This window comes from Carassius auratus, unplaced genomic scaffold, assembly GCF_003368295.1.
Source record: "Carassius auratus strain Wakin unplaced genomic scaffold, ASM336829v1 scaf_tig00018493, whole genome shotgun sequence".
Lineage (NCBI taxonomy): Eukaryota > Metazoa > Chordata > Actinopteri > Cypriniformes > Cyprinidae > Carassius > Carassius auratus.
The window spans coordinates 15,084-36,532 of NW_020524893.1; the positions used below are offsets into that span (position 1 = coordinate 15,084).

General features: G+C 39.4%; 3 protein-coding genes across 5 annotated transcripts; 1 reads left to right on the top strand and 2 right to left on the bottom strand.

Annotated features, from left to right (window-relative positions):
* Positions 1–4,389: 4,389 nt before the first annotated feature.
* Positions 4,390–6,269, bottom strand: LOC113076059 (zona pellucida sperm-binding protein 4-like). The gene is made up of 8 exons (XM_026248719.1): positions 5,891–6,269; positions 5,626–5,813; positions 5,455–5,552; positions 5,230–5,387; positions 4,960–5,152; positions 4,749–4,896; positions 4,601–4,673; positions 4,390–4,519 (listed from the first exon to the last, which is right to left on the bottom strand). Exons 1-8 carry the CDS (start codon positions 6,225–6,227, stop codon positions 4,443–4,445), a joined length of 1,272 nt encoding a protein of 423 aa, XP_026104504.1. The 5' UTR covers positions 6,228–6,269; the 3' UTR covers positions 4,390–4,442.
* A 276-nt stretch (positions 6,270–6,545) lies between these two features.
* Positions 6,546–11,792, bottom strand: actr10 (actin related protein 10). Its single transcript, XM_026248720.1, has 13 exons — positions 11,614–11,792; positions 10,816–10,888; positions 10,532–10,614; positions 10,336–10,444; positions 10,067–10,174; positions 9,398–9,465; positions 9,250–9,329; positions 9,102–9,137; positions 8,931–9,010; positions 8,315–8,388; positions 8,110–8,191; positions 7,715–7,916; positions 6,546–7,587 (listed from the first exon to the last, which is right to left on the bottom strand). Exons 1-13 carry the CDS (start codon positions 11,688–11,690, stop codon positions 7,406–7,408), a joined length of 1,254 nt encoding a protein of 417 aa, XP_026104505.1. The 5' UTR covers positions 11,691–11,792; the 3' UTR covers positions 6,546–7,405.
* Positions 11,793–12,725: 933 nt separating this feature from the next.
* Positions 12,726–17,941, top strand: LOC113076067 (armadillo-like helical domain-containing protein 4). 3 transcript variants are annotated; one of them, XM_026248732.1, is made up of 7 exons: positions 12,726–12,803; positions 13,827–14,167; positions 15,693–15,944; positions 16,789–16,932; positions 17,150–17,181; positions 17,476–17,607; positions 17,695–17,941. In XM_026248732.1, the coding sequence occupies exons 1-7, from the start codon at positions 12,790–12,792 to the stop codon at positions 17,764–17,766; spliced, it is 987 nt and encodes a 328-aa protein (XP_026104517.1). In that variant the 5' UTR covers positions 12,726–12,789; the 3' UTR covers positions 17,767–17,941. The 3 variants fall into 3 exon arrangements, with proteins under 3 accessions (XP_026104517.1, XP_026104516.1, XP_026104518.1); XM_026248731.1 differs by having other exon boundaries at positions 12,751–12,803; positions 13,849–14,167; XM_026248733.1 differs by lacking the exon at positions 15,693–15,944 and having other exon boundaries at positions 12,751–12,803; positions 13,849–14,167.
* Positions 17,942–21,449: the final 3,508 nt, after the last annotated feature.

The window sequence follows — 21,449 nt, forward strand, 5'->3', positions numbered from 1 at the left end:
TACTGTAAAAAATAAACTAAAACTACCAGCGAGTGACTATAAATGTCTTTATGAATCGATTCACGCTCCGAACTCCCTAACTGAATCAAATGATTCGCGATCCCGCTCCGAACTGCCAAACTGACTCTATTGATTCGCGATCCCGCTCCGAACTGCCGAACTGACTCAAATGATCCACGCTCCGAACTCCCGAACTGATTAAAATGATTCACGCGTCGAACAGCCGAACTGACTCAAATGATTCACGCTCCGAGCTGCCAAACTGACTCTATTGATTCGCGATCCCGCTCCGAACTCCCGAACTGATTAAAATGATTCACGCTCCGAGCTGCCGAACTGACTCAAATGATCCACGCTCCGAACTCCCGAACTGATTAAAATGATTCACGTGTCGAACAGCCAAACTGACTCAAATGATTCACGCTCCGAGCTGCCAAACTGACTCTATTGATTCGCGATCCCGCTCCGAACTCCCGAACTGATTAAAATGATTCACGCTCCGAACTGCCGAACTGACTCAAATGATCCACGCTCCGAAATCCCGAACTGATTAAAATGATTCACGCGTCGAACAGCCGAACTGACTCAAATGATTCACGCTCCGAGCTGCCAAACTGACTCTATTGATTCGCGATCCCGCTCCGAACTCCCGAACTGATTAAAATGATTCACGCTCCGAACTCCCGAACTGACTCAAATGATCCATGCTCCGAACTGCCGAACTGACACTAATGATTCACGCGTCGAACAGCCGAACTGACTCAAATTATTCACGCTCCGAGCTGCCAAACTGACTCAAATGATTTGCGATCCCGCTCCGAACTCCCGAACTGACTCACATGATTCGCGAACCCGCTCCGAACTGCCGAACTGACTCAAATGATTCACGCTCCGAACTGCCAAACAGACTCAAATGATTCGCGAACCCGCTCCGAACTGCCGAACTGACTCAAATGATTCATGCTCCGAACTCCCAAACTGACAACACCAGTGTTGTGCTAGTTACTAAGAAATATTATCTAGTTAAAAGTTACTTAATTCAAAAAGTAACTCAATTACTTTGTTGATTACACCAAAAAGTAATGCATTACTGTTTAAAGTAACTTTTTTGTTACTTTTTTTAAGAACTTTCTTTAATGTTCCCACTAATGCGCTTTTATGCGTTATGGTCACTATAAACCGAAAGTAATTTTTAAACACTATTTTGATTAAGTCAGACCAGCAGAAACTGAATATTGTACAAATCAGGGGCGAAAATCTCATCTAAATGTTGGGGGGGGGGGGGGGGCAATAAACATAACATTTCTCACGAGCAAGTTTTGAAGGGGACACCAATAAAACTTGCAAAATTGTACTTAAGGATATGTGTACAGAGAGGAAAGCCTTACTATTGCATGCAACAGACCGTTCCATTATCCTTCTTCTCAATGTTTCTTTTTGGTTCAATGAAAAAGCTGACTAAATTGACGAAAACATTCTTCAAAACAATTTTTTTTGTTGCAGTGTTTATGAAGTTGTGCCAGACACTCTGGACCCCCATTGGCATGTGTAGGGGGCCCACTGACTTTGAGAGTATACAGGGCCCAGAATTTGGTGCTACGCCCCTGCTTTCATGTAATGGTATTACAACTGTGAAATTACAAACAAAAATATATACATTCTGAGACATGAACTGAAATGAATATTGAATTTTATTAACATTAAATCTTCCTCATATTCACCTCAAAATTTGGGGGAAACTGTGCCTCCCCTGCCTCACCCGACGAGCCACCGCTGAAAGCGACTAAATCATAGTGAACGCAGGAAAATCTAAATGCGCAGTTGATTTTGATATTCTAGGTATTATCAAATTGCCTGAGTTTTGAGAACGTAGCGGACGTAGAGGAGTATAATGTAAAAGGAGCTCATTCAAATACTGAGGTGCTAAACCATTCAGGGCTTTATAAGTAATAAGCAATATTTTAAAATCTATACGATGTTTGATAGGGAGCCAGTGCAGTGTGGACAGGACCGGGCTAATATGGTCATACTTCCTGGTTCTAGTAAGAACTCTTGCTGCTGCATTTTGGACTAGCTGTAGTTTGTTTACCAAGCGTGCAGAACAACCACCCAATAAAGCATTACAATAATCTAACCTTGAGCTCATAAATGCATGGATTAACATTTCTGCATTTGACATTGAGAGCATAGGCCGTAATTTAGATATATTTTTGAGATGGAAAAATGCTGTTTTACAAATGCTAGAAACGTGGCTTTCTAAGGAAAGATTGCGATCAAGTAGCACACCTAGGTTCCTAACTGATGTTGGAGAATTGACAGAGCAACCATCAAGTCTTAGACAGTGTTCTAGTTTATTACAAGCAGAGTTTTTAGGTCCTATAATCAACACCTGTTTTTTCTGAATCTAGCAGTAAGAAATTACTCGTCATCCAGTTTTTTTATTACGACTATGCATTCCATTAGTTTTTCAAATTGCAAAAAGATGCAAAAGAATATTGTGGTCAATTGTGTCAAACACAGCACTAAGATCCAATAAAACTAATAGAGAGATACACCCACGATTAGATGATAAGAGCAGATCATTTGTAACTCTAAGGAGAGCAGTCTCAGTACTATGATACGGTCTAAATCCTGACTGGAAATCCTCACATAGACCATTTTTCTCTAAGAAGGAATATAATTGTGAGGATACCACTTTTCTAGTATCTTGGACAGAAAAGGGAGATTCGAGATTGGTCTATAATTAACAAGTTCTTTGGGGTCAGGTTGTGGTTTTTTGATGAGAGGCTTAATAACAGCCAGTTTGAAGGTTTTGGAGACATATCCTAATAACAATGAGGAATTAATAATGGTCAGAAGAGGAACTATGACTTCTGGAAGCACCTCTTTTAAGAGCTTAGATGTTATAGGGTCTAACATACATGTTGTTGGTTTAGATGATTTAACAAGTTTATACAATTCTTCCTCTCCTATAGTAGAGAATGAGTGGAACTGTTCCTCAGGGGGTCTATAGTGCACTGTCTGATGTGATACTGTAGCTCACGGCTGAATTCAATAAGCCAAGCTTTATCATTTATTCATATTGCTTGTTTTTTTATTTGTTGAACCTAAATTAAATTAATCTTAACTTGGTTTGAACGTTTTTTGTATTTTCTAGTTCGAGGAACAGACACAGTCTCTATAGTGTGATATCTAGGTGAAAGAGTCTCTATGTGCTGAGAATTAACTGACCTCTGTGACGGGAGGCAGCCGTATCTAGAGCCCTAACATTCTTACTGTCCTCAGTTAAAGATTGGATGCGTGTCTCTAATTCTGAAATCTTCTCTGTCAGCCTAACTATTTCCCTGCATTTATCACATGTGAATCCCTCATCAGCGACAGAGATAGATAAACCGTACACGTGGCAAGAGCTGCAAATAACGATAGCAGGAGAAGCCATTACTCACCGTGCTTGATGAAATATTCTTACTGCGGTTGTTTGATGAACTTGTGAAAAACTGGAGAGAGAAAGAGAGGAGAAAAGAAAACGCTAATGACAAGCTAACGAGTGCTAACGCTTTGCGGGTGTACTTCACTCATGGATATATAATAAAAGTGAACGATCAAAGTTAATCTGATAAGATTGATCAATAATATCAGAAATATGGGGTGTATGAAGTTATATTTTACCACTTAAAAAAAATAAAGATTCTAGAGAAAAATAAAAACAGCTACTTGGAGCTATGATTAGCTACAGAAGGCCAACAGGAAGTGGAAAAAACGCTGTCCAACAGCGAACAAAATCCTTTAATGGATTTGGATATTAAAGAGTCAGTGACAGTTTATTTTTGGGTGACCTAATGGTTTAACCTACAACCACCATGGCAAAAAGACCAAGGGAACTTCAATTTCCCAGTTCATGACCCCTTTAATATAGTTGGGGGGTGGGGGGGGGCACCAGTTGATTGTTTTCATGTTACAAAGACCTGGACGGGAAATCATCCATAGAACAGCAGCACAAGCCTTTCAGTTTTCTAGCCGTTCCACAGTCACAAGTATTTAGATTACCTCTCAAGTGAACAAAATGCGAGTTTTGGCAATTTCAAATTACTATTAAACACCCACTGCAATATTTCAGTCATTAAACAGTGCCACAAAACACTGCAACACTTAAATGTGCCTTAATACATTTAAGTCATAATACTAAGAGACCAAAGTCAGGGAACTATTAATGTGAAACTTCAGACAGTTTATATGGCGTTCATGTTTGTCTGTACAAGTTACACAAGACGTTTACTGCACTTGCCTTTTAACGTTTTACTACATTATGCAAACTGCAGAAATAACTGGTGGTTAGTGGAGCAAAGCTTTGGGTCTCCCTCCAGGTGGTGATTCCGGTGTGTGAGGTCAAACTATTGAGACAGTGATCTTGGTTTTTACTCGGTTTATTAAAGAGACCAGATTCACATGATCAGAATAACTGCTCCACTAGAAACCACCGTCTGCTCACTAGAGATGGTCTTCACATGAGTGTCCCTTCCTGCAAGAGAAATGTTAGAAGTGAGAAGGGAAATAGTGACAGATTCTCAGTTCCTCTAGTCAAGAGAGGGCAAGAACTCACTCGTCCTGCCGCAGCTTTGCTCACAGGAGCCAGAAGACGGATGGCACACCGCTGTACTACAGTGGATGAAGATCTGACAGGGAGGAAAGAGGGTCAAGTCAAATCTAGAAACAGGAGTAACACTAAAGGTTAAAGTAAAGCGGCATACAGTTTCCTGCAGAGGAGCCAGTGATGTGGGATCCACAAACGTGAACATCTTCACAATGAAGCGCTTGTAGTGGGTTGGGAACTGAACACCAGAAGAGCCAGTCACTGGAACCAATGTGGTCAGGTAACGGTCATCCTGGTAAGGGCATCTGAAAGGGACAAGGAGGTTAGAAAAGCCACAGACTAACTGGATAAACATGGTCATTACTCACCCATCAACCAGAAGTTCCCACTGGGGTAGACTGAGTGGATTGGGGGCAGAAGTTGCCCAGCAGTGTCCCAGCATCAGGACAATGTTGGGGTCAGTCCTCTCCACAATGTGCACCTCAACATACACAGGCTCCCGCAGGACTTTTGTGATGGGATAATCAGCATCACTGTAGTAGGACGTGTAGGCCTCATCCCCTGAGGAACACCAGGGATTAAACACTGCTGCAACCTGGAGTCTAAAGATACTAGGAACACATGGGACAAGAACACACCTTCTGCACACCCTTTGGTGACACACTGACCATTGGCCAGTCTAAGCTCCACCCTGAGGGGTCCAGGGGCAGCTACTGGTGGAGGTGGAGGAACAGTGTTGACCTCCACAACCAGAGCTTCCACAGAAGTGCCAGAGTACCTACACTGGAAGAGAAGCCTGGACAAACCATGAGCTTGTAGCATTTGTTACAGACCACCAAATAAGACCAGCATAGAGCACCTACTCAAAGTGACTGTCCCTTGTGATTGAACCAAGTGGTCCAATCCCCACTTCATACGAGGAGCTCATTCGGTTCTCATACACCACATAACCACTGTCCTCCTGCAAATAGCAACACTGTTGGCATCCAGTCCATCATAGGCCATGCAGAATAAAACCATAAGCATCTCCTCACCATCACTCTTGTGCCACATGCAGTCACAGGGAACTGGTATACAGCAAAGGAAGGTGTGGACCCCACAGGACTGCAAGCTGGGTCACTTCCTCCCAGTAAACTGACTGAATCCAGACTCAGTCGAGGCAGTGTAACATCTCTAGCCACCACTACCACAAACTGACCATCTCTTATACACTGGACAGTCACTGGAACAGAGAGGAACAAGAGCAGGTTCATGTTGAGGATCAGTTTAACTGAGAGTATAACCCTGACTCACTCTTACCGGTCTTCCCATAGTAACACTGCTGTCCACTAAAGCAGCAGTTGATAGCTTCACATTCAGCACTACTGATACCAGGTTGTCCACATTGGATCTGCTCAGAATCAGCTACAGAACATCTGTCCAAAGGCTCAGCCTTCGCTACTTGCTTCTGAAACTGAATCTTCTGAGGAAGCTGCTGATTAGTCTGTTGAACTGACTGCTGAAGCCGCTGGTCAGTTTGCTGGAGCATCAGAGCTGGAGGATTCTGGGACAGTTTACTCCACTTACCCTTCTTTGGAAGAGCATGACAGAGAGCACACAGTGCTAATACCTGAACCAGCCACCAACTTCCAGCCATTGTCCAACAGCTAACCACACTATTGAGATGCTGCACTTTGGTCTTTTTGTACTCTTGTATCTCAGCTAATTAGCAATAGTCCCTCCCACTTCATTAACAATCATGATTCTCCAGGCTTGCGCAATTGATGAGTGATTGTCATTGGATCTTAAGATTAAATTATCTTTTCCATGTTGGACCTTGCTGAATTCAAAATATCCTACTAATCTGATTGAAAAAAAAGGCTGACTTTATTCTACAAGTTTCATTGCTTGGGGTAAACAAGCTTCCATTGAAGTATGTAAGTGAAGTTTATTGAAACCACTGGAGAACACAGAGTTAAAGAGAAACAGTCCTGACAGCTGTTTATTCAAGATCAGACCTCAGTCTCTCTCTAGTAAAACATGACTGCTAAAGATAAAGACCAATCTGAGTTCACATTACTAATCGACAAGACCCCAGCTGCAAACACCACATTTTTTATGTTTATTTTTTCACAAAACTCATAAATACACCAATTTTTTTAACATATTCAGTAATTGAAACTCATTATTTAACACAATTGAAATATTATGTAGTTTCTTATCACTATGGTCAAGATGCCTTCCATGATCTGTCTGTGACGGTGCAAGATCAAGCATGCATTTAAATATAACAAAAACAATTATTTTTTATCATTCAGCGGCGGAAATGGGCTTCTATCGTTTAGACTGGATAAATGTCTGGAAGTTCTCTAGAAAACCGTTTAGTTTCAGCGGTTCTCAATGTGTGTGTTTTCTCTCATCGCTTCCGACGTTTGTTCTGATCCACTGTAAGTGCCCTGCGAAGTGGACATCACTGGATATTCCACCATGATTCCAGTTCGAAGTAGCGTATATGTTCCATTTAAAGGTCATTAAAGTGTACGAGACGTGAATTTAAATTGTATTTATTTACAGATGCATTTTTGTCACACTCTAGTACGTTTCGTCCGTGTGTGAAGAAGCTTCAGGGCGTAGCGCTAATATGTGAATGAATAAACTCTGAAGAAGTAAACTTCCCCTTCTCAGGGAGTAGGGAGCAATGAACACTGTGTAGGGATCATGTCGATCGGAACACAGATCATTCACCTACTATTCAAATTAAGTACAGCTGACTAATATGAAAAACATTAAGCTATTATAGATCAGGACAGATGAGCTAGATTTAAAGTGTCCAGTTCATTTCTCGGTGGAGAAGGCTCTCTTCATGAGAGGCGGCTGATTCTTTCCCGCCTCATAGACTGAATCCGGAAGAGGGGTGCTGAGACAACACCAGTCTGGGATGCGGCCCGTCTGGTTGTAGTAATCTCTGGACACCGAGCGACTCCCTAAAATGTCCTGCAGTGCTCCGAATATAGCACCTACATGGGAAGAAGAGACAAAACAACCTTGAGTGAATGGTTCAGGGTTCACGGGCAGAGAATTGTGATCTCTTAAAGGAACTGTTCTCCCTAAATTGCTTTAACAATCAGGAATCTGAAGCCTCACCTCCTAACCAGGCGGTGCAGTTGGGTTTGGCAGGTGGGCTGTGGATTCGGAAGCTCTTGGTAGCCAGAGCATCACGGTACTTGGGTTTCTCCACCAGCGAGCGGATCTCAGACAGGAGACGGTGCAGGAACCCGGGCAGCATGGACGTACCGCCGATTATCACCAGGTTCTCCGACAGAACCTTACGAGTGTCGATGGGACACTGGAGACAGAAGGAACAAGGGGAATACACAAACTGTCTAACGTGCAATTTAGATTTTTTAATGTTTGAATGAATCTAAAACACTGTTTACATCTTTATATTTCAACATTTATTTATTTACTTGTCACTAAAAAGACTTTCAGAATTTATCCTCACATCGAATTAAAAAACGAAATCCTCTGATCTTTTGTACCTTCACCAGAGTGTCCAGCAGCAGCGTGGCGATGGATTTCTCCTCATTGTCCTGCTCGAACAACATCTCGGCCACAGAGTCTCTGGAGAACAGCAGAACATGGGGTCAGATTAATAAACAATCCCAATCTCAGTTCAAACATCTGACCTTGAGCTATTCCAGTTAGAAAAAAGCAGATCATCACGTCTGGTTTGAAGGATTTTACCTGATGGATCCTTTAACATGCAGAATCTTCTGTCCATCCAATGGATACTCCACATCTGGGGGAGGAGCCGGTCTCTGAAGGACCAATCAGAATCGAGAGGAAATACATACTAATTCCAAATCCGATTTTACAGAGTTAAAATTTTGCCAATGTTAACATATTAAATATGTTACTAGTAAACGATCTTTGCCAGTGAAGATGGGACATTTAACAACAATCATCTGCAATCTTCAACTACTATAAAATATCCCATCATTTGTGCAAACAGTTAAAAACATGTTACACACTGAACCAGAATCTGTTTATTTTATACATGTTTTTTTAATGTTTTTGCTCACCAAGCCTGCATTTATTTGATGAAAAATACAAGAAAAATTATATTATTTTTGAAAGAATATTACAATTTAAGATAACCGTTTTCTCTGTGAATATACATTAAAGTGTAATTTATTTCTGTGATGCTCCGCTGTATTTTCAGCATCAGTCTTCAGTGTCACATGATCTTCAGAAATCAGAATAATATGATGATTTGCTGCTCAATTATCAATGAATGTTGTGAATGTGTGTTTTTTCCCCCTAGTATTTATAGCAATAGTTGATTAGCCGCTTCTCTGACCTCAGCAGATCCGTCCAGGTTAAATCTGGCCTCCTGGATCTTCATGCCCCTCTGCAGGTCACTAACGAAACACGTCCGCACTAAACACAGACACAGTCAACATGTCCCATTTTCATTTTACAGACGAGTCAAGATGTTTTCTGCAGGAGGAAGCGTGTCTTTATGACGTACCTTTGATATCCTCCACAACATCCTCTGGAACGGAGCCTGTGACAGACCAACAGATAAACACTAAGCAGTGCATATGAGCTATAGCCTGATGCTGGAGTGTGATGCTGAACGGATGGTGTGATGCGGATGTGTGTGTGTGTGCTCTTACTGATGACGGTGGGCAGACTGAGTCCGGTGCCAGAGTCGGTGTCAAGTGTGCACTGCTCGCTCAGCAGACTGTGAAGCTCCCTACAGAGGAACAAGAGCACTCAGAACACAAGTGCATGACCCTACACACTCGTTTCACACACACTCACCTATGAATGGCTTTTCCTCCCATCGGTAGAGCTTCCCACGCAGACAGGATCGGAATGCCTTCATAGATCTAGTGCACTGTTAAAGTCACCTAACACTTCAAAACACAGATATAGTGTGTGTACACACAACAACGCTTTATAATCATCCAGACCAGGAGTAAGAATTACAGGAAAAGGTTACCCAAAAATGACCTAAAGTGAATGGGTGCCGTCAGAATGAGAGTCCAAACAGCTGATAAATACGAGTGTATAATCCATAATAACACTTCCTCCAGTGAAACATCTGCTGTTGTCTCTCACAGATTAGTTTAGATCTGTTTAAACGCTGCTTGATCTGTGCAGATTTCTCTCCTGATTCAGACCAGAACACTTTTTCACTGGAGGAAGTGTTATTCTGGATTATAGACTCTATGTGTTTGAGTTAAAATCATCTTAATGCTGGATGTGTTTCAGGTTTTGTCTTCTCCAGATGTTCACTGATGGACTGGGGATTATTGGGATGTTTTTATCAGACTCTCGTTCTGACGGCACCCATTCACTTGCAGTGAACAAGTGATGCAATGCTACATTTCTCCAAACCTGATGAAGAAACAAACTCATTTGAGCACATTTACAGCAAATAGTCACGTCTGGGTGAACTATTATATAGTTTCAGAGCTCAAAGGATTCTGGTAACACCAGGGTCTCTGTATATCCACAGTCCATGACGAGAGCAGACTGGATGCCCAGAGTCATGACAGACATCAGATGACTCGGAGCAAACAGGACCGACGGCACCTGCAACAGATTTATTAGTGTCTCTCAGCAGACACGACTGTTTGAGCGTTTATTTCGACGGCTTCTATTCACTGGAAGCATATCTAAACATCTGTCAGTCATTTTCAGCTAGGACTATGCTGTGAAACTGCTCTGGATGAGCACTGAGAGCATGACTTCACCTCGAAGTGCTTGAAGAAGACTCTGGAGAGCGTCTCTCTGAAGTGTGAAGGACAGAGGATGGACTCAACGATCACCACGCGCCGGTCTCGAGGATTCACCAGCAGATGCCTGAAGGGAGGAAGAGCGTCACGAGATCAGCTGCGGAGAGCAAACACAAAGCGCTCTCAGAACAGAAGAGAACAGCGTGTGTGTTACCGGAAGTACAGCAGGTGAACGAACTCCTTCAGGATGCTGTAGAGCTCCTCAGTGTTGATGTTGTACTGCACGACTCGAACCGCCTGAAACACACACGATCAATAATGATTCTCACGTTATATTCAGATCGAGAGTATTCAATCAACAGGGTCACTGTGATAATATTATACTGCTGCTTAAAACATTTGTAAAACATAGATGCAGCAAATGATCATGTTAATTGATTAACGTGATGTGGAACAGAGATGATTCCCGCAGGAGCGTGAGAGCGTTCCCAGACTGACCTCCGGAGATCCGGAGCGTTTGATCTCACTGGGAATGATGAATCTCGGCCCCGTCTCACCGGCAAAACCACATCTACACAAGAAACCAGAGCATCCTCCGTCAGCACAAACACAGCAATACTTCTGCTTCACATTACCATATAGAAGGGTTATTTGTAAAAGAAAAATAATAATAATAATAAAAAAAAAAGTTTACATTCATCACATCTGAGCACTTAATACTGTAATATTACAATAATACGTCTACTTTTTATTTGTAAAACAAATCCTTTTGAGGACCATTTATATATATATATAGATATATAGATAGATAGATAGATAGATAGATTAAATAAATTATACGAATAATAAACAAATTTGTTAGATAAAATTTGAAACCAAAATTTGGTTTTAAGTCAAATAAATGTTATTAAAAAACATCTATAAATATTTGACGGATAATGTTAGTCAATAAAAATAATAGCTACAATGATAATAATAATAATACCCTTTAAGGGACATTTAATAACTTTTTTATATTCCATCATAGGTTTTTGAGTGAAATATGAAACATGGATCCGTGAGATTCAACACATTTTATAGAATTACTAGCATGCTAGGAATCAATGGTGTCAGTAACGTTAAATGTTCAAATAACGGTATTTACACGCCCCTGTGCTCCTAAACCCACGGTAACATGATGTTTTTTGTTCGTGTCATCGATTTAAAGACGAACTAATGAACGAGGATGATTAAATCATGTATTTCTGAATAAATCTTCTTCGTAACACGACTGTATTTATATTGAAGCTCACTCACTTTGTGTAGGCCGCTCCTAAATCAATCACCACGGCTGTCTTCTCGCCTCCGCTGCCCAGGCCTTCGAACAACGGCATTATATCGATAGAAATGAGTAGAAATGTCAGAAAGAAGAATTATTATTAAAGTGTAAACACCGCGTCAGACGGAAGGGCGGCCGGGGTCCTTCGCGATGGCTGCCCCGCATCTGCCTGACTGAAACGGCTCCGCTGATCTGAGATCAGTTCGTCACTGTCTGTGGGAAAGCGCGGGGTTTGTGTGAAGCTGAACTCAGATCAGCGCCTGACTGAGACAAATCTAGACATCCTAATTTAATTCATATCATCTCATTTTCGCTATTTCTTTATTTCTTATTTTCATTTTTATTTTTATTGATAAAGAGTTTTGTCATTATAAGTGCGTGTGTACTTCAAAATATAATAATAATAACAATTATTAATAATACAATTATAATAATAATAATAATTATTATTATTATTATTATTAATTAGAATTATTATTAATTAGAATTATTATTAATTAGAATTATTATTATTATAATTTGAAACCAAAATAAGTTGTTTCATTCAAATAATTTTTCAAGAGTATTACATTACATTAAAGCGACTTAATTAACAATAAAATCAATCCAAAACAACAAAAGAGCAATGATATATAAGAGCTATAACAAGTCTCAGTTAGCTTAAACGCAGTACATATAGCAAAGGCTTTTTAAATAATATAATAAATAAAACAAAACAAATAGAATGGAAAAAAATTAGAGCAAGCTAGTGTTAGAGGTCTTTTTAAATAAAAAGAAAACAAATTTAATGTATTATCATAAAAATATATAAACATTAAAAATAACAATAGTCAATAATGATAACGAAAAACAACAATAATAATGATAATAACTTGAGACCAAAATTAGGTTTTATATATATATATACCTAAAAAATAGCAGTAGTTGTCAATATTAATAATAATAATAATAGTAATTTGAAGCCAAAGTTTGGTTATGAGTGTAAAACAATTTGTAAATGTATTTGTAAAATAATTCAGAAAGTTTAATAATAATAAAAATATAGTTACAAAACATAATTAATAAGTAATCATAACAATAGTTCGTGCAGTGTGCGCAGACTCGTGGCGCGCGGCTGGACCTGATGACGCAGACAGAGCTCAGAGCTGCTGCTGATGTTCACGCGCAGGTGAGGAGAGCCTCGTTACTGTCCTTCTGTGTGTTTACCTCGTTATGAAGAGGAGCAGTCAGTTTCTGCATGCGGTCACGCGCAGGACTCGAGGGAATCTGCCCCACACACACGCACACACACACACACACACACACACATTCTGACAGTGACAGTCCAGAAATAACGCGTGCACTGCCTGAGAAAACCACGCGCGCGTCTGCAAGAATGTTGGTATGAAAGGATGCAAACAGAGGATTAATGCATGAACATTTCTGCATGAGAGAGTCGCGCGCATTGTCTCTGAGACGAGCTCTGTGCTATTTTTAGACACTGTGTGTGTGTGTGTGTGTGTGTGTGTGTGTGTGTGTGTGTGTGTGTGTGTGTCAAGTTACTGCTGCAGAACTGAAAGAGCAAGAAAATGCAGACTTTAACAGAATGATGGATAAACTAGCAGCACATAACTTTCAAATATAGGCAAATCTAAGATATATTATTATTGTGCTCAAGGATTTGACTGAGGCTACTCTTTACTGTTTTTAATGTTGTTGTTGTTGTTGTTCACCAGGAAAAACATCCCTTTTGACCCAAACCCCATTGGTTACTGTAGTTAAATCATAGTAACCACAAATCAGCCTCACCATGATTCTGATACACTAAACATATTTTATAGTATTTGTAGTAAAACTGTGGTTATATAAAAACGGTAACACTTTACAATAAGGTTCATTAGTTTACACGAACTAAACATGAACAACACTTCCACTGCATTTATTAATCTTAGTTCATTTGAACATTTACCAATGCATTATTAAAATCAAAAGTTGAGCTTGTTAACATTAGTTAATGCAATGTGAACTAACATTAACAAAGATTCATAAATACTGTGTTGTTTATTGTTTGAACTAACATTAAATAACAAATATTTACTGTAATAAAACCACAGTTCGTTTTCTCAAGTTATGTATATTTAGGGTACTTTCTTTCTTTAATTCTCTTGCTTTTATAACTGTAAACTACCGCTTGGGATTTTCTCTTCTACAGGAAGTGTGCATTGGTGTTTCAGATCTGGTTCCAGCTGGACGGATCCACAATGTTCACCGCTGCAGCTCTGCACAGTCTCCTGATGGTGGCGCTGTGTCTCGTAAGCTGGGCCGTCCCTCACGGGAGACACCCAGGAGACCTTCACGGAGAAGAGAAAGAGTCCTCCTCATCTCTGATGGACAGATCACGGGCTTCAGACTCCTCCAGTCTCATCAGTTCCTCACAAACCTCTGCAGCGGACAGCACTGAAGCTGGAGACGCTCATGTCCCGGACTCAGACTTCAGCTCCAGACCGCTGGACGCTCCGGACACCTGGACAGAAGCGGATCGTCTGCAGACAGGTGAGGGAACCAGACAAACTACAGACGTGCAGCGGCTCACATAAAATAAACTGTTGCTACTTAATATGAAATAAACAGAACTGAAGTAAAAAATAATAATTATGAAATGGGTTGGATTTTATTGTGTCGTTGTTACAGTGTAATTATATGCAGTTTTAATTAACTACATGTAGTACTTAGTATATAATGTTAGGGTTACTCTGCATAATTAATGAAACTAAACGTTAAAAAAAGACTAAAACAGATGCAAAGCTATTTTAGTATCATTGAGATGATATTATATTTAGAATTTTGAATATTTTTTTTGTAATTGTTGACTAGTTGAAATCATTGAAAATTTTATTTCAAGTAGCAAAAATGTTCTTAGTTAACTATAATAACCCTGGTTCAGAATATGAACAGTATTAATGGATCCTGAGCGCAGTTTGAGATCTCATCTGAGGTTTTCTGACAATATCAGAGTCGTTATCAGATCCGTTGTGTTCAGTGTCCGTGTGCTAGAGTCTCTCAATCACACTGAATGAATCTGATGTGAGTCTGAGAGCGTCCCGCTCCACTTCGAGTCCTCAGCGGACGCCGGCGACAGCCTAATTACTTTCTATTCTGAGATCTGCTGGAAGAAAGTGGGACTGGCTGCTAAAAGAGGAGACACACATTATTCATGCTCATGCGTCCTGATGGGGTTGATCGTCTTGGCTCACGATGTCTGACATGAAGTCAACATGTGTCAAATATCAGTGGAGTCATTGTTTCAGACGCAGCGTTTCTAAAACATTCATGCATCAATAATGCATCATGGATGATGAGACGAAATGCAGACGACTTCTCAAAGTGAGAATGCAATGGTGCATCAAATGAAGCTTAACCAGATCATTTATTTCTCTTCGCAAAATGAGCAGCAAACATTTTTGACTGAACTGTATATTATAGTTCTTACAAATCAGTTCATTTTCCTATAAAAATAAAATAAAAACTAAAACTTAATATAGACAAAAAAGGACTAAAATTAACTAAAAATATACAAATTTTTCTCATTCGATTTAGTTACACTGATGTAATAAAATAACTAAAACTGAAATAAAATTAATACAAACTATACAGACATAAATATACAAAAAACTGATAAAGTAATACAATTTAAATATGAGAAAATCACACAGAAAAATTACTAAAACTTTACCTGTTACTGGGAATAAATAAAATTAAATAAAAAAAACATTTTATTTCATTTACTGTTTATTCAGAATCAGCATTTCATATTTTGATTTAGTTTAACTTGATGCACTAAAATAACTAAAACTGAAATAAAAACTTCTACAGACATATTTTTGTAAAAAACTACTCAAACTTAGAAAAAATAAAGATAAAGTTAATTTTAATTCTAAATAAAAACAAAAACTATATTTTTATTTTTACACCTTGAGCAAATCTGAGCCCAGTCTGAGGTTTTGTGTGTTTTCTGAGAACATGAGAAGTGATCCAGATATTTTGACTGCTTGTGTCTGTCCTCTACTTCCTGCTCCAGAGGAAGTGAGCGTCTCGTCTCCGGCCACCATGTCCTCCGAAGACCTTCCTTTGATCTTTGAGCCGTTTGAAGACGTCACGGCACCCAGAGCATCATCTGGACCGTCTGTTGCCATGACGCCAGCGGCTGTAACCGTGGAGCGGATGGTGTCCATGGATACGGATCACACTTCCTCTGACATCCGTCTCTTAGGAACGAAAGAGCCAATCACAGAACGCCATCCGGAAGCAGAGCATCATGGGACGACACAACGTGAGTATAGCAGAGCAGCAGTGATGACATACTTCTGGAGCTTCACTGAGTCCCTCAAATAAAGCCCAATATGATTTTTCTATTGGATTATTGCAGAAAGAAAGCTCTGTGACCCGTAAGAGTTTGAGTCATCCTAATAGTCTTCACAAATTAAAGAAACAGTTCTTCTGAAAATTACAATCTGCTGTAAATGTGTTCACCCTCAGTTCATCTCAGTTTGTTTCTTCATCAGGTTTGGAGAAATGTAGCGTTGCGTCACTTGTTCACTGTAAGTGAATGGGTGCCGTCAGAATGAGAGCCCAAACAGCTGATAAAAACATCCAGTGAAAAAGTGTTCTGGTCTGAATCAGGAGAGAAATCTGCACAGATCAAGCAGCGTTTAAACAAATCTGTGTCTGAACAGCAGATGCACTTTTTCACTGGAGGAAGTGTTATTATTGATTATAGACTCTATGTGTTTGAGTTAAAATCATCTTAATGCTGGATGTGTTTCATCTTTTGTCTTCTCCAGATGTTCACTGATGGACTGTGGATTATTGTGATGTTTTTATCAGACTCTCATTCTGACGGCACCCATTCACTGACACTTGTTAGTAACCATCTTTTCAAGACTTTGGCTTAAAGAAATACGTCATCACTCTATACACACAACATCTGCTGTCTAACTTCTGATGTAGATTGTTGATATATTAAGTTCTAAAGCTGACATAAGCTGTTCTGATTGGCCCAGCAGGCGATGATGTCACGCAGCGCTCTGTTACCCATCAGCCTCTGACGGCTGATACCGAATCGAAAGGTTTGTCGTGTGTTCAGATCAGATCAGCTGAACGTCTGTGTGTTACAGAGGAGCCTGATGAAGATGAGGAGGAAGAGGAGGTGGACTCTGATGAGGAGGAGAGCGAAGAGGACCTGACAGAGAGCACCATGGCCCCGCCGTACAGCCTGATCCCTCCTCCTCCCGTCTGGGTGCAGCGGAACCAGGGCCTGGGTGAGAGTCGAGCGCCGGATCACATCCGTCTCCTCGCTTCTTCATCATTATAAAGAGACTTCTCTCTCTCTCTCTCTCCCTCTCTCTCACACTCTCTCTCTCTCTCTCTCTCTCTCTCACACACACACACTCTCTCTCTCTCTCTCTCTCCCTCTCCCTCTCTCTCACACTCTCTCTCTCTCTCTCTCTCTCTCTCTCTCTCTGTGTGTGTTTGCAGTGCGGAGCTGGGTGGAGCTCATCAGAGAGAAGGTACTGATGACTCTTTAAAAATGATAAATATTATGCTAATATAAACCATCTGTTTTCTGTGTGAATCTGTGTTAAAGTGTAATGTATTTCTGTGATGCTCCGCTGTATTTTCAGCATCATTCCTCCAGTCTTCAGTGTCACATGATCTTCAGAAATCAGAATAATATGATGATTTACTGCTCAAGAAACATTTCTGATTATTATCAGTGTTGAAAATATTTGACAAGTCTCTGATCAAGTAAGCGCAGCGTCTGTGAGCAGAAGAGTCTGTAAAGCGCTCGCTGGTGTCTGTAGGCTGGGTATGTGTCGGGGATGTTGGCTCCGGTGGGGATCGGGATCGCTGGAGCTCTTCTTCTGGTCGGAGCTCTCTACAGCATCAGAGCGATCCATCGACGGAGGAACAGCTTCAAACACCAGAGGAGGAAGGTACCATCATCACAGTCTTCAGTAGATTCATCTTCCATCCTTTACCTCTCAATCTGGTGATTTCCCTTCAATGTTGATGGTTTTCAGCCTCCCAGAGAAGTGCGCAGCGGACCAGACAACGCCATGCTGCTGGCCGACAGTTCAGAAGACGAGTTCTGACCAGAAACAGCTGAAATAGACACTCAGATCATCTAGAACATGAATCCTCTTTCAGAATCACAATCAGAACCATTTACACTGATGAGAAACATCATTGAGATGCTATTATTATAAGCTTTAATAATATTTTGAGTCACTTTTTATGATGTTTTCATTTATATATGTGTGTGTGTGTCCATATAGTTGATAAAAAAAAAGATTCAGATTTAACTTATTTTTGTTATGTTTTTCAAGTACGTTGAATATTAAATTGTTAAATAAATTATTAAATTAAATGAGAAATAAAATTTAAATGAAAAATGTAATCTTGCAAACTAACTAAAAATATATATATTATTTTTTATTTTATTTCAAGCAACAAAAATGTTTTTATTATTATTATTTTTTAAATAAAGTGTCTTGGGTGAATGTTCATTTTCAGTAACTCGAAACAGTTAATTATTCCACTTGTATAACCGCATTTATAAATGTGTTTATTTCTTGCTATTTTTCAGGTTTTAGTCCATAAAATATAAAGAATAACATTCTTCTGTTATTAAGATGCTGTCATCAGTTCAGAAACATTAATATCACCTGAAACGTCTGTCAGCCAATCAGAATCCAGGATCAAACAGTGATATAATAACAGCACACAATGCTTTACGACTCTGGTTTGATTGGAAGCCGCCTCACATTCACACACATCATGACAGAAATACTGTACATACAGTAGACTGTAAATATGATCGTTATGATGTTGTTGTCATGATAATCTGATCTCCTCACGTGACGTGTTTGTGTTTCATCTGATTCACTGCAGGGTGTTTTTATCAAAGTTGTGAAATATCTTTACAGTAAGAGTGTTCAGTGTCCTACAAATGTGAACACTGTAAATACACTCAAATAAAAGATCTAATCATGTATTTTTGCAGTGCTTTCTTTTTCTGTTAGAAATGTATTTATTTTGCTGGTGTTCCTCATCAAAACTGGCCTTCAAATAATTTCTTATAAATGTCTGGTTATGATGTATATAATGAACAAATTGAGATTTGCATCTTATTGTCAGCTTGTTTTCTTTCAGTTAACACAAGTTTTGTGTTTCTTTCTGGAACTGATTAATTGCACGCCTCATTGTATTGAGCTCACGCTTCTTCATATAACATGCAGCAGAACTTCATTCATCACTAATAAGGGTACTAAAGCAATCTTACCAACAAGCAAAGGTTTAAGAACAATCAAATATGTCCTAATCTTTAAGAAAATGTTTGTCAGTTATTTGTCCAGCATACACACATACATGCACTTCTAACCAATGCACTGAAATACACCTGTACAACATGATCAGTTCATTTTTAATTGCATTGTTTAATGAAATATTGGTTTAACTTTCTATTTAATGAAAAACATTTATGGTGTTGTTGCAATGGCACACTAAAGACGATGGTCTCAATTCACTATTAAAAATACATTTACCTGGACGATTCTACCTGAATGTAGAGCCTAGGCTCAAGTAAGAACACTTTCATTGCTACATAGTTCAGTCACTCTCAACAACTTCCTAAAGCTGTTTATACTGTGAAATTAATATTTTACGTTACGTACACACATCTGCACTTTGTTTATGATGAGAGCGTTCAGGCAGCGAGCGCGCGCACAGCGCACTGAACAAAACACAGGCTTTTCAGCGATGACTCATCAGAATGCCTCTGATTGGACAATGCATTCATGAGCTCAACAGAATCCCATGTGATTGGTTACCAGTGTTGTGCTAGTTACTAAGAAATATTAACTAGCTACAGTTACTAGTTACTTAATTAAAAAAGTAACTCAATTACTTTGTTGATTACTTACACCAAAAAGTAATGCATTACTGTTAAAAGTAACTTTTTAGTTACTTTTTTAAAGAACTTTCTTTAATGTTTCCATTAATGCGCTTTTATGCCTTATGGTCTATACAAACACAAAGTAAAACAGAAAGTAATTTTTATTATGACAATTGTATATCACAAGGATTTCTGAAATAAATAACAAAACACCTGAATAATATATTCAGAATCAAAAACTAAAGTGGCTTATACTTGAATAAACGGAGACACGCCCACAGTGCGTCTTCGTGTTTACAGTGGTTGGCATCCACCAGTCCCACAATGCTTCACTGCTGCAAACAGGTTAGGCTGCACTTCAGTCAAAATTTATTAATTTAAAAAAAGTAACGGACAATGCACCATATGGTAACGGTAATGGAGTTAATTTATTTAAAAAGTAATGTGTAACAGTATTAGTTACTGTCAAAGGTAACTGCGATACAGTAACGTGTTACTAATAACCTGTTACTGCCCAACACTGGACAACACTCTTAGAAAAAAAAGAGTTAATTTGGGTTCTATATAGAACCATAGGGTTCTTTACTCAACTCCAAAGAACCTTTTATGCTAAAAAGGTTATACAATAACAAGAAAGAACCCTTTTGGCACAAGATTTTTTCAAGATTTTTGAAAATAGTCAAAGAACCCTTAATAGCCAAAGGTTCTTTAGGCTATTATTCATTAATATATTACATTATTCTGCAAAATTGTTTGTAATAACTTAATATCACATTTTAATCTTGCTGATTTTTGGAGAAAAACTGAAATGGCACGCCTCGTGTGATATTGATACATATACATAAAATGATATATATACATTTTCTAACCCCCATATCTTGAATTTTTTTGATTATTCTCATGTATTCATAAATGCATTTGAATACACCGAATAATGCAGTGAAAGAACGCACTCAAAATGCACACGTTCACTAGTATGACTTCATCATATAACTTTACATTAGCCTAGATGTGTGCACTTTTTAGGCACCATTTGTTTCGTTTTTGAATATACTTGATACTGTTAAAAGGCACATCTTTAAAACAAAAAATATGAGTTCACATATCACACCTAAACACGCGTGAAAAACGTAATAAAAACTAGCTACTAAATTAGTTAAAAATGCGTATCCATATACAGCTATGATTCGTGAACCCCAAACTGACTCAAATGATTCGCGAAACCGCTACGAACTCCCGAACTGATTCAAATGATTCGCGATCCCAAAATTGACTCAAATGATTCGCGATCCCGCTACGAACTCCCGAACTGATTCAAATGATTTGCGATCCCCAAACTGACTCAAATGATTTGCGATCCCGCTTCGAACTCCTGAACTGATTCAAATGATTCGCGATCCCGCTTCGAACTCCCGAACTGATTCAAATGATTTGCGATCCCCAAACTGACTCAAATGATTCGCTATCCCGCTTCGAACTCCCGAACTGATTCAAATGATTTGCGATCCCCAAACTGACTCAAATGATTCGCAATCCCGCTTCGAACTCCTGAACTGATTCAAATGATTCGCAATCCCGCTTCGAACTCCCGAATTGACTCTGAAACTCCGGGGCATGTTCAAGTTCAAAACAGTGCGCAAAGTTTTGCTACAGTTTCCATGTAGAACGTCATGTTTCCTGGAAACAGCGTGCACCGGTATGCAACTGGGTTTGAGATGTGTTTTCGCTTGTTTGGTGGGTGTGTCAGAACTGCAGTCCAATCAGCAGCAACATGTAAATAAAGCACGCGGTATTAAAGTGATCTTGCATAATGGCTTCAAAGAAAATAATGTACAAATGTGTTCGTTGCAGCTCAGTATATGCAACAACTGAGGATATTAG